Source organism: Vulpes lagopus, chromosome 7, assembly GCF_018345385.1.
Source record: "Vulpes lagopus strain Blue_001 chromosome 7, ASM1834538v1, whole genome shotgun sequence".
In the NCBI taxonomy this organism is placed as follows: Eukaryota; Metazoa; Chordata; class Mammalia; order Carnivora; family Canidae; genus Vulpes; species Vulpes lagopus.
The window spans coordinates 33,742,017-33,758,600 of record NC_054830.1 but is presented as its reverse complement, the minus strand read 5'-3'; the positions used below and the strand labels follow the sequence as shown (position 1 = coordinate 33,758,600).

General features: G+C 39.2%; 1 protein-coding gene across 2 annotated transcripts; it reads right to left on the bottom strand.

The window, feature by feature from the left end:
• Nucleotides 1–4,378: 4,378 nt before the first annotated feature.
• KBTBD8 (kelch repeat and BTB domain containing 8) lies at nt 4,379–16,125 on the bottom strand. 2 transcript variants are annotated; one of them, XM_041764629.1, is made up of 4 exons: nt 16,043–16,125; nt 15,130–15,340; nt 10,383–11,497; nt 4,379–7,677 (listed from the first exon to the last, which is right to left on the bottom strand). In XM_041764629.1, exons 1-4 carry the CDS (start codon nt 16,056–16,058, stop codon nt 7,214–7,216), a joined length of 1,806 nt encoding a protein of 601 aa, XP_041620563.1. In that variant the 5' UTR covers nt 16,059–16,125; the 3' UTR covers nt 4,379–7,213. The 2 variants fall into 2 exon arrangements, with proteins under 2 accessions (XP_041620563.1, XP_041620564.1); XM_041764630.1 differs by lacking the exon at nt 16,043–16,125 and adding an exon at nt 15,572–15,991.
• Between the last annotated feature and the right edge of the window lie 459 nt (nt 16,126–16,584).

Genomic DNA, 16,584 nt, shown 5'->3' with positions numbered 1-16,584 from the left:
TACTGAGAATGTGGATATACGTTGAAGTAGGATCTGCTACGTTTCTGTTGTTATAGTCCTAACAGTGGAAGACTGGCTTCAGTATAGGTAGAAGTAGTGAAAATGGAGAGGAGTGGACAGACAGAAATTGCATTTTGCAGGTAGAGCTTTCAGGACCTGTTTGATGGCCTGAACAGATGCAGGGAATGATGGAAATGGAAAATTCAAAGATGTTAAGTTTGAGATGTCTCTACTAACCCTATCCAGTAGGCAGGTGGATATGAGTCTGGAGCCAAAAATAGAAGTATGGTTTGAAAATACAAATTTGGAAGTCATCAGTATGCAAATGGCATTTAACACCACAGAATTATATGAGATCAGAAGAGAATAGAAAAGATAAGAAAAAGAGAAGAGGATCTAGGGAAAGAAGGAAGCAGTAAATCAGGGTAAGGCCAGTAAAAGGAGAATTTTCAAAACATGGTGTTCCATTCCATATGGCTAACAGACACATGAAAAGATGCTCAATATCACTCATCATCAGGGAAATACAAATCAAAACCACAATGAGGTACCACCTCACACCTGTCAGAATGGCTAAAATTAGCAACATAAGCAAAAACAGAGCAACAGGTGTTGGCAAGGATGTGGAGAAAGGGGAACCCTCTTGCACTATTGGTGGGAATGCAACTGATGCAATCACTCCAAAGAACAGTTTGGAGTTTCCTCAAAACGTTAAAAATAGAACTACTCTATGACCCAGCAATTACACTGCTAGGTATTTACTCAAAGGATACAAAAATACAGAATCAAAGGGATACATGCACCCCAGTGTTTATAGCAACATTATCAACAATAGCTAAACCATGGAAAGAGCCCAAATGTCCATTGACTAATGAATGAATAAAGAAGAGGTGTATATATATATATATATATGTATATATATATATATATATATATACACACACACACACACACACACACACACACAATGAAATATTACTTGGTCATCAAAAAAATGAAATCTGCTATTTGAGAGACATGGATGAAACTAGAGGGTATTATACTAAGTGAAATAAGTCAGTCAGAGAAAGACAAATACCATATGATTTCACTCATGTGGAATTTTGTTTTGTTCTAGTAAAATGAGCCGAGCAAGAGGGAATGATAAAGGAACCAAGGTTTTGAGGGGAGAGTACGTGGGAGCTGGAGCATGAGCAACCCTGGGTAGAAACAGTACCCTTCCTCCTTTGATAAGAGGAAGAGCAGAGAAAATCGGGTAGATGGTGGGGAGATGAGGGAGCACCCATAGGACAGATTTCTGTCTTCTCAACATATCATGAAGTTAAAGAGCTAAGAACCAAGAGGGATAAAAAATGCAACAGTCTGAGAAAAGGCAACAATTGCCACACCATATTGAAAAACCATGGGAGGTGTATCAATTTACAGTGTATCCACTTGACCATGGGATATCTCTGCTACTCAAGGCCAGCACAGAGAAGGCTCATAGCTGGAATCACTCAGAATTGGGTTTTCTCAGGCAAGTATGGCAGTAGGAAAGAAGCAGGATAACTGAGGAAAAGTAAAATAACATTATTCTGCATGAATCATGGAATTGACCTTGGCTAAGTTCAGGAAGGGTCCACAGTAGGGGCTGATGAATAGTGCAAAGAGTAGTAGGGACCATGGATTGGCATCTCAAAGATTCTGAAAATCTGATAGCAGGTTTCTTAAGCATGAGTTTGAATAATAAAGGTAGGTGGATAGTGAGGAATTTATTGCATATTTTGTGCCATTTAAATATTTTAAAATATATGACTGTGGGATGCCTGGGTAGCTCGGTTGGTTGAGGGCCCCACTCTTGGTTTCAGCTGAGGTCATGATCTCAGGGTCACAGGATTGAGCCCCACATCGGGCTCCACACTGAGCACGGAGTCTGCTTGTTATTCTCCCTCTGCTCCTCCCCCCTCATCACCAATCTCTCTCAAAAGTAAATAAAATTTAAAAAAAAAAAAACATGATTGAAAAGTAAAAGTAAATATTGTGTCAGTCATGGTTACCTAGTCATTCTGGGTTATGCCCCCCTCAGCATTCATAATACACTTCACACTTTCATGGATTAAAATTCTGCCCTTATGGCATAGCAATGTAAATGTCTAAATGTTTACTCTTTAACTGTACTTTTTCCTTTCTCTGAAATAGCAGCCAGATTGATTCACCTATCCAAATGCATAGAGTAACTTCCTTATGTATACACACAGTGTCTGGGCTAAAGCCAGTTACCAAAAGAGAAGGGAAAACCAGCTGACCCATGAGCCTCATACCCAACCTTCTAAGTTCTGACATCTTCCTCCAGAGACATACAGGGAGGGAGTCGAAATGAAGTGTGGAGAACAAGAATTAAAGATTCATCAACTTGATACTTATTAGAACTAGTAATAGTTAATGCCACCTCTTTGTGTTTACTATTAAAAACCACTTGAACTCTATCTACCAAAGTTCCAAGTCAAGAAGTTTTAGTATTCCTAGAAGCATAAAATGAAGGGAAAATACTTTCCCCCCACTTAAATCCATTATATAAAATGCCAAATTTCACTTCAAAAAGACTAAGCAGATGCTATTTACAACATTGCTATGAAGACTTAAAGATATTAGACCACTTACTTTGAATTTTTGTATTTGCAGATAATTTTTCAATAAAAAACGCAGGCATATAACCAAGATTTTAAAATGGCAAGTCATTTTAAGAACCAAAATAACAATACTCTAAATCCATATTTCACAAGCCATTTCTTCTTGTTTTTCTTCACCTTATTTGTGGGACAGAACTCATAACAGCAGTATACTAGCAGAAGGATATAAAAATGAGGCATCCAGGCGGGATGACCAAGAGAAGGTATTTTCCTACCTCATCTTTTCCCTCATTGAAAAAAAAATTGCAGTTAAAAATTACAGTAAATGTTTTAAGTCATGGTGTTAGGGAATAATCATGTTACCTTAAAAAAGTGTCTACCCTTTTCTATCAGTTTTCTTTTTTGGAACTAATGGAGCTTGTAAGAACTAAAGTGAAAGTGGGAATCTTGGGCAGCCTGGGTGGCTCAACGATTTAGCACCGCCTGCAGCCCAGAGCGTGATCCTGGAGTCCCAGGATCGAGTCCCACATCGGGCTCCCTGCATGGAGCCTGCTTCTCCCTCTGCCTGTGTCTCTGCCTCTTTCTCTCTGTGTCTCTCATGAATGAATAAATAAAATCTTTTAAAAAATTTTTTAAAAAATTAAAAAGAAAGTGGGAATCTTTGTTCTAATCCCAGACATGCCCCTTAGTAGTTAGATGACCTTCAACAACTCACTTGGTCTTTATGTGTCCTACCTGATAAAACAAAGATGATTGTATGGGTCTTACCACTTCTCAGGGTTCTGAGATTTAACGGAAAATTCATTTCTTTTTACAAGCATTTATTGAGTGCCTAGTATATGCTAGGCTTAGATCTGAGGTGCATAATGAATAAAACAAATCTCTTGCCTTCATGGAGCTTACATTTCAGTAGGGGAAGAAATGTGAAAAAAGCAGCAGGAAAAAACAGGTGGTATGGGTGCAGCTGGGAGGAGAGTGTTCTGTTCTATAGGAGGTGATCAGGGAAGTCCTGTCTGGAATTTTAATAGAGGCTTGAATGGTTAGTGAGCTGTTAGAGCTTTCTTGGCAAAAGATACAGCAAAGACAAAGGCAGTGATGTAGAAGAGCTAGGCATGCTTCAGGAACAGCAGTCCATGCAGGTGGAATAGAGTGAGTGGTGGAATGGTGGATGAGGTCCCAGGGGTGGGTTGTGAGGTATAGATCAAGTGAGGAAGGAATCTGGCTCTCATAGCAGAGGAGATGGGAAGCCATCTTCTGGAGGGGTTTGGTTTGAGCAGGAGGATGTAATCTGACTTGTGTTTTGACAGGATCGCTCCGGCTACTGTGTGGAGAATAGATTACAACTATTCAAGGGTATAGAAAGGTCTGTCTTCTTCACCACTTCAAAGCGAAGAAGACAGACAAGGTAGGCTAGTTTAGTTTCCGCTGATAGTGGTGCATAGTGGTACATGGTCAGAGTCTAGGTATATTTTGAAGGAAGAGGCGACAGGATTTTCTGATGGACTGGATGTGAAGTGTGAGAGAGGAGTGGAATGACCAAGTTCAGGCCAAAGCAAACAGAACAAAGGAATTACTGATATAAGCAAGCTTGCTTTTGAATTTAAGGAGCATTATCTAAGGTGATATTAACTAGTTCATCTTGTACCAGAGGCCAAATATTTGATAGATTAAAATCTTATTTCATTCCACTATGACAGCAGGTATTTCATGTTTTTCACCAACTTTTAATTCTGTGGAACTCGCTAGGCAGAGGTCAAGTTACAACAATGGAAGTTTTTAATGAGAAAAGGTTTTATTATAAGAAACAATGCCATCAGTAAAAATGCATAAAATTGTGCAATTATGGCAAAATGTTTAAAAATATCTACACATTTGCCCCCAAAGGACTACAGTACTTACTCCATACCTGAGCACTGAACATTGAATGCCATTTGAAACTGCTTCACATAGGGAATCTGATTCCTTGCAGAGCACACCCACTTCTCCTCATGCACCAGAGAAATCAGCCAGATGCTTAAGCATCAACTTTGTAGGATAACAGAAAACAAAGATGGAAAATAAAGAATACAGTTTCTACTTTCCTATAACATAGTTATACCAAGTCCAGTTTTCAATATGTAAAAAATATATAGGAAAGTGCTACATACATTCTTCAAATGCAAAAACAAAGTTCAAGTGGGACTGGCATATGTTAGCCTATTTTTACTTCTGTAGTCCCCATTGTGCCTTTTACTTATATTCCCATTATACTATGCAAATGTACCTTAAATATCTAAACATATATACCCACACAAATTACTAATCTTAGCTCTCTAGGACCTCTTCTGAAATCATTTTAAAAGTGGCAAAATATCCCAGTTATATAATTTAAACAAATAGTTCTTCATACAAAATTCAATATATATTCTACTCCCATAGCAAATTCTAAACCTTGGCTTTGACACACTATACTTGGATCACACCCCCAGTATAAATAGTTATAGCAAAGGATCAACTGTTGTGCAGATGAACAGAATAAATCTGCAGAATTAACCACAGTATATTGTACTCCTATATATCACACGGCACATGTAAATTGTTAACTCACTGTTCTATGTCATGTTTTCAAGTAACACATTTTTCTAAATAAATACAGAAGATTGTCAAAAAGCGGCAGGAAATCTCAGATATTCAACACAGCTTTCAAAAATAAATTACATGAACATCTCTTGCAAAAGTTAGTTTTGTCTTCTCCTCCCCTCCGCAATGCAACACTGGAAAGATGCTTCAAAACACTCACAGCAAAAGCCCCAAAACAGCATGTAAGTAAAGAAAAACTAGAGAGAAAAAAAAAAACAGGTGGTTGACAAAGTTTATAAAGAGATTATTGACATACTATCAAGGCCAATAAGAAACCACATATCCAACTTCCCAAGACTAGATTTTAAAATGTTAATTCTATAAATGCTGTCCACTTTAAATTCTGCTTCAGAAAACATTCCTTACTTGTAGAGGTCAAGGACAAGCAGTTTGGAAAGTTTCTGAAAAACGAGGTATGTGATGCAAAGAGGCAATGTTTTAAATTTGTTTCACAGTATCACATTTCAATTTGTGCAAGAGTTTTTAATACAAACCATGCCAGTTTGTTTTCTTTAAGAGAATCAAAATGTTCTACTTGAGGACAGACTGTGGGCTATCCTTATGTCCTTTATCAATTATTCTAGGCATAGTAAAAAACAAGTTACTGATCCAAATATCTGCCTTAGGTATTACAAGTGAGTTGGTTTGTCCTTTATGTCACTATTACTGACTGTTAGAAATCCATCCATTAGGTAGGAAAAGCGATTTAGTACCTACAATGCTATGAGTATACTCACTCACCCTTTCCTTCTCAATTACTTTCAGCTAGAAGGTTTTCAATGTAAAAATATACATTACTAAGTGCAAAAATGAGAAAACAACAACAAAAAAAAAGTGAGGTTTTAATGGTCATATGTAACGTAAAAGCCATTAAATTAGATCAACTGAAGGAGTTTTACGTTTCTGGAAAACAAAATCGTAAAAGCAAGTAGAAAACTTCACATTATGCTCTGTGCAGAAGAGAAATAAGTTACCTTTCACTGTACCGATAATGAAGGGATGGGTGGAGGATGGGAAAGGAGGTCGGGCAACAAAATAGCCCATGTTAGTGCAAACTGAGTGTCATGTTCTCACTATTCTAAAACTGAGTCCAGTTAGAAATCTTGCTATCACTTAAGCAGAGAATCTTGTGAAATCACAAGAGTTCAACAGGTAAAGTACTATGCCACAAAACCAGCATACCAACTTGAAAGGTAAGCACAGGCTCAAACAATTTCAACCCATAGAGCTAGACACATGAATTCACTTATACTAGCACCAGCCACCTGCGAATTTAAGCCCTTTTCGGGATTCGTAAATAATGAGACAGTGTCAGCACTTGAAAAAGTTATCAACAACAACAACAACAACAACAACAATAAAAACAACTGCTACTTTAAAACTTTAGCTTAACTTAAAGTTACATGGGAAATATGAAACAAGCAGAGTAAAAGCTCTTTCTTAGACGGATTTGTTTTCCATCAACCTACTCTAAAAACACACTTAAATCTCAGTACACTTGAAAACAGTACACAAATATATTATAGAATGAGGATCTAAGTTAGTGCTTCTCTGTGTTGGAGAGGTCACAGCTAAAGTCCTAGTGATATTGCCTCAAATTTTTACCCGTATTTAAAATAAAAAGTCACAACAAACTAGTTTGGATGTCTCTAACCATAATACCCTAACTGCTCTTATAAGAGTGCATAGTTGTTGATTCATCTGGTATCTCAGTGATGAATTATCACAAAATTCTAGAATGAAAATGATTACTATATACCAGAAAAAAAATGCTGATAATTGCACTTTGTTACCTTTTGCTTAATGAAATGAAAACATCACAAGGATGAAAAGAAATCCCTCTCTACACTGTAATCTTTAAGAGCACCCATTGCCATGTACAAACTCTCTCAGCTTCTTAAATACTGACAGCACTTCTTGTATCATTGAAAGACTAAGTTCTCCAAGCACAAGATGCCAGTGAGCTCACTAAGGCCTGCTACTCATTAAAGTACTTTCTGAAGACACTGAGGGTAGAGTTTAGCAACAGCACATTCAAAATGCCGGCCAAGGTCCCAGAGGCGATCTGGGGTCTCGTACACTTTCATCCATTGGTCAGTGATGTCATCATATTGGTAAAGGGAATTTTTCCTGCTGGTTCTGAAGACATGTTCTTCAACGGTCACTTGAGTAGCTCGAACAAATAAATGCAGTTTATTCTGGAAAAGTACCAGTTTAAGGTATGGATTGATGGACTCATCACATGGAAAGTCCTTCTTCCGAGTCCATTTATTTAGCTCAATATCATAGGCTTCTACAGTAAACATTCGTTGATGATTTCCACAGGTTCCAGCTATGTAGTAGATAGAGTCCTTGTAGACAGCTGCTAAGCCCTGGATTCTAGGCACAGTCATGGGGGTTAAAAAACCCCAGTAGTCTTTTTGAGGCTCATAGAAGAGGAAAAATTCTCCTAAAAAAAGAAAGAAGAAAGAAAGAAAGAAAGAAAGAAAGAAAGAAAGAAAGAAAGAAAGAAAGAAAGAAAGAAAACCAAGAATATATACATTTACATGTCTCCTTTTGGTTAGATGAACTGAAAGCATAATTTTTGAAAAACATAATTTTCTGAATCTTTCACTTTCTAAAATATTTCTTTTATAATCTCCAGAGATACATTACACAGTATAATATAACTTAAAACTTCTTCATTCCACAGCAGAACATTACCTAATATTATAGTCAACCTGATTTGGGGCTTTGTAGTAGGGAGGTATAAGGAGTTACTTTGGCTTGGAGGCAGAATAATAGTTGAAAGCTTGGCTCCATTTATTCCATTCACTTGTATATTTCAGAAAATTTATTTTAAGCCAGCTCTAAAAGAGCATTATCACTAATGGTTAGTCGATAAGATCAAAGTATGTATACAGCTTCATCATGAATAAGCCACTACACATTTATATGCTAATTATTTAATTAGAAGATAGCACATGGAATTGTTCAGATTTATGTCTATGGGCCATTAATATGTTTACTTTAGTGCTGCTATAACACAAATAGTTAAGAGGACAAAACATGGCTTTGATAAGATAGAAAACACACAGTTCATGGAGTTGACTTCAGGTCACTTTCAATTCTATTTTGATGATAAAAGGGTGTGGCTGAGTCAGACTGCCAATATAAAAATGTCTAAAAGAATTAAACTAGTGAAGATTTACAAGAATTTGGCTAGCTATAATATTTGTATAAAATCCTTGATTTAATAGTCTGGATCTTTTATGGACATTAAGTGATATTCCAGTAGCCGCATATAGTGCAGCATAAGCCTCTATTTATATCAACTTTATTTATATAAAGAAGCTTTGTTTAGATTAGAAATACCTACTTCTAAATTGAGCTTCCCCTTCAGAACTGTTTTGAACGAGGTTTACTCTTATCTACAAACATAACTGCCTACTTAGTAACACTATAATTTCAATTTTTCTTAGAAGAGCTTATTAAACCACCAGCTTTTGGCTGTATATACACCCTACCCTCATTAACTTTTAAAAAAAATACTTTATTTAAATTCAATTTACCAACATTACCCTCACTGAGTTTTAACAGGATTCTTAATAAAGACAATATAAAATAAAACTTTCTAACATGTACTACCTCTCTACAAATTTCTTATAAAAAGATGACTCACAAGTTAATTTTTAAAATCTGAAGTCCGCTTAATAACTTAAACCAGACAGCAATTAAGAAAACTAAATTTTAGAGCCTCAGATTTCTCTTATATAAGATATAACCTCAGATTAAGCAATGTTCATTCCAGTCCTGAAATTCTATTAATTCGTTGTTACTTTTAGTATTTACATTAATAAATAACCTTTACCTTCCCATTGGAAGTCTTTTAATTAATTCTATCTAATGGTTAGCCAGCAAGACCAAAGTATATGTAGAGAAAGCTTCATCATACTGGATGATATAACCTGTCCAACCACCCTGGACAGATTATATACCCAGTCTTATCTTCCATATTCAGCAAGACCAGCAAACCTAATCATGCCCATGCTTCTATTGAACTATAATAAGGTACTAGATAGTTAATATTCCTTTTGGAGAATTAACTTGATATTGAAGTTTAAACAAGTGGGTTCAGGCATTTCTAGTCAAATAAAAGATGAGAGCGAAGAACATACTCTTAAATGGTGTAAGAGCTAAAAAATCATGTATATTTACACAGAATCGCTTTTTTCCTTGTTTTATAAATGAATAGTGTGAGGAAAACATATAAGCAATTAAGAAACCCAGAAGAGGAATAAGGATGCCAGTATTATCATCAATGCTTTCAACATTCAAGCAACTAAAACGTTTAAGGAGCCAAACACAGGGAAAACATTAGGTATCACAAATTAGAAGACTGGATCAAATATCTTACTTATACTTACTTGGTGCTTCTTTCTACTACTACTCTACACTCACCTTTGCCAGAGTATTAACCTTCAATAGTTTAAACAAAACACTTTTTAAAGCTAAATATATTAGATATAAATAGATGCTTATAATAACAAACGTAAAGAAAAAGGTGACATCTCAAAGCTTTTCAGTGAAAAAAATTGAAAACGTATTATGGAAGATATCATACACTGCAGTGAAATTAAAATCTAAAGACTGTAATTTCAAACTCTTTATAATTAAGTTTCATGACCTTCGCAATCATAAGGCTTATCGCAAAATTCTTTGTTCTTTTTTCTCCTTTAAACTAATCCAGTAAGTTCCATAAAAAGTACCTGCTACGGCATCTCTTGATTATGTATTATTGAAGAGTAAAAGAGTCATGTATCAAGCTTTCTCTCCTAGTCTTAAAAATGGCTCTGAAAGTCTTCCCAAAATGTTGAACTAGTATTTCACTAAATTATGTTTTCAAAAATACTCATTCCACAGGATGTCAAAACACAGTTAAGAACATAAAAAACTTACAAAATCATTTTAGTAACTTAAAGATGCCTGCCTTTTTTGATTCAAAAATTTATTGCCTTTACACATCCTTTAAAGAACAGACTGTTGCAGCAGTTTATGATAAGAAAGCCAGAGGAGTCCTCAATTAACAAGAACAAACATCTGTTTTAGTATAAGTAAGTAAACCACGTTTGACCTGCTACCCTCTCCTGGAGAATAAACCAGTCAGGCACCTACCCTGTAAAACATAGATCTTCTCTTTGTACTCCACAGCGTTATGAAACTCCATTGCAACAGGCATTGCGCAAACGCTGGTCCAGCAATTCTCCCTGCTGTCGTAGCACTCCACGGATTTTAGGGAGTTTCTCCCGTCACCTTCATAAACACGACCTCCAATTGCATACATCTTACCACAGCAATACACCAGTTTGCAGCCTATTCTGGCTCGCAGCAGGGGGGGTTTGGAGAGCCACCTATTGGTGGAATGGTCATACATCCAGAAATCATTTTCTGCCTTATGGTCAATGGAGACCTCACTGCTGCTTGGCCGGTACCCTCCTGCAATATAAATGTCATTATCTGGTGATACAAGAATCCCCACTTCTCTTAGATCATTTGGTGGTTTGCATAGTTTAAACACTCTTCCCGTGACTATATCTAGACAAGGCACTGTTTGCTTCTTTCCTGAGTGTTTGTGGGCAGCATCAAAACATATGATCATTTCAGATGCAGTCATTCCAAGTCTCTGTGTACAGCCATTGGTATTGGATGGGCCCTTTTCTACATAGCTCTTGGCTATCGCCTGTGCAAACTGAGGTGGGATTTTCTCTATAAAGGCATCTTCCATCAGGGGAAAACGTATGCATTTGGCAAAAATTTCTGGAAGGTGCGCTTCTCTTTCATTCTGTTCATGTTCAAACCACCTTACAATGCTTTCATAAACATGCTCTTCTCGGTCTACATTTAAATCATCACTGTCTAATATACTAATCAGTTGGTCTTTTGTCAACTGGAGAAACTCTTGTTCTTTGGTGACACACAGAAACTTTTTACGAATGTATTCTTTTGATCGATCTCCAAGTTCCTGATGACCATAATGATCAGCAAAGATGAAGACCCCAATAGAATTTTGTGGGTCTAAATGACTGATCATATACTTAGCACATTGGTCTTGGATGGAAGGAATCTGGAAGATGCTAGCTGCAGTGAACAAGGCTTGAACATTGGCCTCTGTCAGAACCACTCTGGAGGTGTAGGCATAGTTCAACACTAAATCCATCGATTCCGCTTCAACACCAACTATTCGAACTTCTTTTTGAGTACTTTCTGTAAGGCCGCTAGTGAACATGGATCTAGGAAGGAAAGAATGATTAATAGTATATGTGCACTCTAAAAAAAAATTATTGTGACAAAATTTTTAAAGTATGCAGTTACCACCAAGAAAGCCTTGGAGACTGAAAAATACTTCCTATGGATTTCCTGATATTCTGAATGGGGGTAAAAGCTGATCATCTAGTATAAAGATTTAGGCTGGCTAATCTCAAAAATCCTATTCTCAGGGCCGGTCCACTTTATGCCAACTCTGAGAAAAAGAGAGTGTACCTAATCACGGCACCCCACAAGATGGCAAGGAATACTCCAGGACACCTTGTTTTCCTTGGAGCCCCTATCTAGGCTTCTTGGTCAAGTTGCCTTAGGGGACCTGAGATCTTAACTCACCAGACCAATCAGAAAATTTAACAATACCCATAGGGCGTCAATGTGATACGTTAGCATTTATAGACTGTCTGATTAAACTTTTCATGTCTCGATGGAAATATACAAGGCAACCTGTCCTTTAAAAATCTTTAAAAATTTCATCTCAGAAAAATAAGATGTTCTTCAGAAATTCATAATCTCTACCTACTTCCTTTTAAGACTATTATCTTTTGAATGCTTCCTTAATCATTATAAGGAATATAAAGAATATCACTTCACCTTCTCTTGGACATTTTGAAAATCTTTGCTTAAGGAAATGTTCAATGTTCTCAAAGCTACCATATTTTACCTATGTACATCTGAAATAAAATAAAGATTATAGTAAGGTTAATAGAATGCACACTTCTAAAGAGAGTTTAAGAATAACGCTTTGGAGATAATGATTTTGAAAGTCTCCAGCTTTTGCCTTTGAAAGCAAGTTTTATTCATTGATTTCTCATTCAAAATATCTGTGCATTTATGGGACTTTCTTGGCCAAAACATTAAGCAGTCAAAGGCCTAGCTCTGTATTTTAGTATTAGTCCCTTATATACATCATTTGCCTTCCCCCCTGTCCTGTAGGCTGCTTTTAAAATTAAATACAAAAAATTAAATCAAGGTTATTTTAAAAAGCCTTTTGGGAAAAGGGTTGTTTGCCCTAGGGTGCTTAGTAGATGTCTGCTGAAGAAGGTGACCTAACACTGGTGATAAAGTTGTTTATACAGATCCAGACCCCTCTCATTTTGAAGTGCTAAATTATAAGAAAATACCCTTAAGTAGTTAATTTTAAAATACAATGAGCAACACTGGAGATAAGCAGGGTACAAGAATCCAGCTCGCTGCCTGGATTAACCATCTCTTAGTCCTACTTTGACTTCTACAACGTAAATTTTAAGTTTCATATCACAATGGCTTTTTTTCGTGATTGAAAACTAGATCTCCCAATGCATGAGCAGGTTTTCCATTTCAGGTGCTGAAAAACTCAGCTATACAGCAACCAATTAAAAAGAAAAATAAAGCCCTTCATTAGGCAAAGATTAACTCCCAAAGGAGAACATTACCACATACTCCTTTATCATGGGAACTCAACTGACTTGAATAGGCTGGTCTCACACACAGGCACAGTGTGACACTTGATGAGTTCTCTTCTGTTCTAACAGGATCTTTCTGCAAATGCTACGTAGAGATGGAGCACTTCCTCACGCACAATCCCGAGCAGCAGAAAGTTTCCAATAATCATGCAAATTTTAATTTGGACAAGTCACTGGGACCATGAAACAACCATGCCAGATTTCAAGCTATTTTTGTTTTTTTCCACCAGTGATGCAAGACTCAGAAACTATTAAGTATGTCTTCCTAGAGGCTCACATAAGGAGCAGCACCAGTGCCAAGAAACTTCCATACAAAAACCTCTAGCAAGAGATAAGAACCTAATCCCTAAGTTTCCCAGCCAAATACCTTCATCTGAATCCATGTATCTTATTGCTTAGAAAGTTTTCCAAGCATTTCCTTAATTTCTTGTAATTAAGAAAATCAACTGTAGCATACTTCTTTTAAAGTGATTTGTCTACGTCTTCAAACTAACTTTAATTAAGTATGACATTTAAATGATACAAGCCAGAGTATAAAATTTCAACAAGATACATTTTCCTACTTTCAAGCTTCAATTTTTTAAAAACTGTTCAAATCTAATATACAATAGAAACTTCTCAAAGGCAACTTTAAAGGGCGCTCGCTCTTGTTCATTAAAAGTTTTAATAGTGACTATGAAGCCTGACTCTGGAATCAAATCCAGCCTCTGTCACTTCGTCGTTAAGATGACTTATGCAGTCATTTAACTTCCCTGAACCTCAGTTTTTCACAGGCAAAATGGGAATAACTGTGTAAAGACGGGATTGTAAAGATATGTAAAGCAATATATGTAAAGTAAGCTTAGCCCAGAACTTGATCAGTATTAATTATGACATATATTTAAATGCACAGATGAACTAACCATATCTAACAGATAGTCTGGATAAGTGAATCCCACCAGCAGTCCAAATTTCACCAGGCCAAACTTCATACCTTCTGTGCATGAGATTCTTCTTTTTTCCTTCCAGCTCACTCCCTTGTGATGGTTAATACTTAACAGTCCAATGACCTATCCCTAGGCAAGTCTAAATGGTTACATCATAAGCATCAGACTGAAGTGACTATATTTAACCCAGTATTCTGAGAAAGAGGAACCAGAAACTACTGCCTGGAACAGTATACTGCTATGTGCCTATAAAGGCAAGCACCTTCAGAAGAAAAAAAAAACAACAACAACAACAAACCACCTTTAGAGTGTAGTTGAGATTATCTAGCTGTCATTCGGGCACCAGTTTTGAACACTGAAGGACTTTAAATTAAAGTGAACACTTGAAACAAAAGAAGTTGAACTCAAGACGGGAATTGTCTTTATCAGTGTTCTCCTCTTAAAAGTATAAAATTCTTTGTTAGACCCAAGTTTTGAAATATTGCTGTTCCAACTTTCGGATACACAAAGAGTGTAATGAGAATGAAAACCTGCAAACACTTCTGGAAACCATGGAAATAATCATTAGTCTGGAGCCTTAAGATGCATTCGTTCATTTTTATTTCATTGCTTTTACCCCAATGGCATTAAAACCATCTACTGAATGGTAATTCATTTTCGAAAGAAAGCACTATTTTGCTTTAAATGCTAAGAGTTACAGACACCAGGGAACTATGCCTCACGGACAAATTCTTGGAACAAATTCTAGACCAGCACTGTCCACTAAAACTTTCAGTGATGGAAATGCTCTGTATCTGGGGCTGTACAATTGGCAGCCACTACCTCCATGCGGCTACTGAGCACTTTAACTGTGGTTAGTTTGCCTGGGGGACTGAATTCTTAATTTTATTCAATTTAAAACAATGACGTTTAAATAACCACATGTGGCTTGTGGCTGCCATGCTGAGAGCAGCACAGGGTCTAGATTTTGCAGTTATTTACCCGAAACAAACAAAGAGAGACTCACTAACGTACAAACCAGCCACCTGGGTTCCAGAAGCATCCGTCAAGTCAAAAACAAGGGGCCCAATCAATAGAGCAGGGCCTGTTATTTACTTGGAGGGGGCAGACTGGTGGGTTTCATTTAATGGTCTCCTCTCCGTTTTTATCATCAAGCGGGCAATACGGAGCGATGAAGGCAACCTCGGTGAAGGTAAGCAAAGCGAGGCTTCTATACCATCATCGTCATACCTGAAGTAAGGGCTGATCGCAGCCAGGACGTTTCTGTGACAGGAGAAGGTTCTCCCGTGATCCACTTCCACTACGATGTCTGTCAACTGTCCTTCATCGTACATTGTTTTGAGTTGCTTGAGAATACTGCACGCATGGAAGGGGTCCATGGCATCGTTGGCTGTGTCCGAAGATGGAATCCCATTCGGCGTTGGGGAGGCCTTATTCAAATCTAGGAGAGAAAAAAAAAAAAAAAACGAACGAACACAAGAAGTTCGGAGCCAGTTACGGCGTTCAGGCCCCCCATCCCCCACCCCCACCCCTCCCCCTCCCTTCCACCCCCCCACCCCTCCCCCTCCCTTCAACCCCCCACCCCTCCCCCTCCCTTCCACCCCCCCACCCCTCCCCCTCCCTTCCACCCCCCCACCCTCCACCCCCCCACCCCCCCACCCATCCTCCCCACCTCCAAAAATACATCTGTGTATACAGACAGCACCCAGTGGGGCCGCAGAGTGGGATCCGGGGGAGAGGGCGCGGGGATGCGGGTCCAACGCCCTCCGCTCCTGCGGGAGCCCGGCGAGCCCGCTGCCCCGCGCTCGCGGAGGGACCTGCAGGCGGCTCGGGCGGCTCCGCCGGGAGCGGCGGAGCGGGAGCCTCACGAGGGAAGCTCGAAGGACGGCGGCCGCCGCTCAACCCCCTCAACCGCCTGCTGAACCGGTCGCAGCGGCGGCGGGTACCCGGCCTCCCCATCTCTGCCCGGCCGGACCGCCCACCGCCCTCCACGCCATCCATCCATCCTCCCTCCCCTCATCCCTCCCCACCTCCCCATCCTTCTCTCACGCCCCTTCTGCGCCACCTCCCCAGCTCGCAGCCTGAGCCGGGGCCCCGGCGCGCCTCCCCCGCAACACACCTCCCTAGCCGCCGCACGACCCACCTGCCGACGCGGCCATTTCTCGACGGGGCCCCGGCTCCAGCTATTTAAAGAGGAAATGTCATTTCGCTTCTCCAGCTCCCGGGTTCCGGCTCTTCTAAGCTTCACCTGGCCAATGGGGTGGCCTATGCATCCGGCTCCGCCCCCAGCCTCCGAGTTCTGCGCTCCGATTGGCCACGACCCGCGCAAGGCGCTTCGGGAAGTGTAGTTTTATTGCCCCCGCTCCCGCGTGGTCCGAGAAGGGCGGAGGCCCACGCCGGTGCTTTCTATTGGCTGCTTGTGGCGGAGGTGGAGAGCTGGGAACCCGCCAGCCTGTGTCTGTGGGGCGCGCGGTGCCTGCCGGGAAACGTAGTCTTCTGGCTGAGTAGAGCTGTCATTCGGAGGGGCTAGGGTAGGGAAAGCTCTTCAAGTGCAAATTTCCCCATTTTAGGCCTCTCTCCAGGCCCCTGGCTCGCTCTTCCTTTTTTTTTTTTTTCCTTGCACCTTGTTCTTCATTCCCCAAACCTCTCGCCAGCAACTAGCTTCCGGTATGAAAACGGGCTCTG

Coding starts and splice junctions, on each gene's coding strand:
- KBTBD8 (XM_041764629.1), bottom strand. Junction 11,498..15,129: donor GCGATCAGCCCTTACTTCAG/GTATGACGATGA, acceptor TTTCCTTCCTAG/ATCCATGTTCACTAGCGGCC. Junction 7,678..10,382: donor GAAGATCTATGTTTTACAGG/GTAGGTGCCTGA, acceptor TTCTTTTTTTAG/GAGAATTTTTCCTCTTCTAT.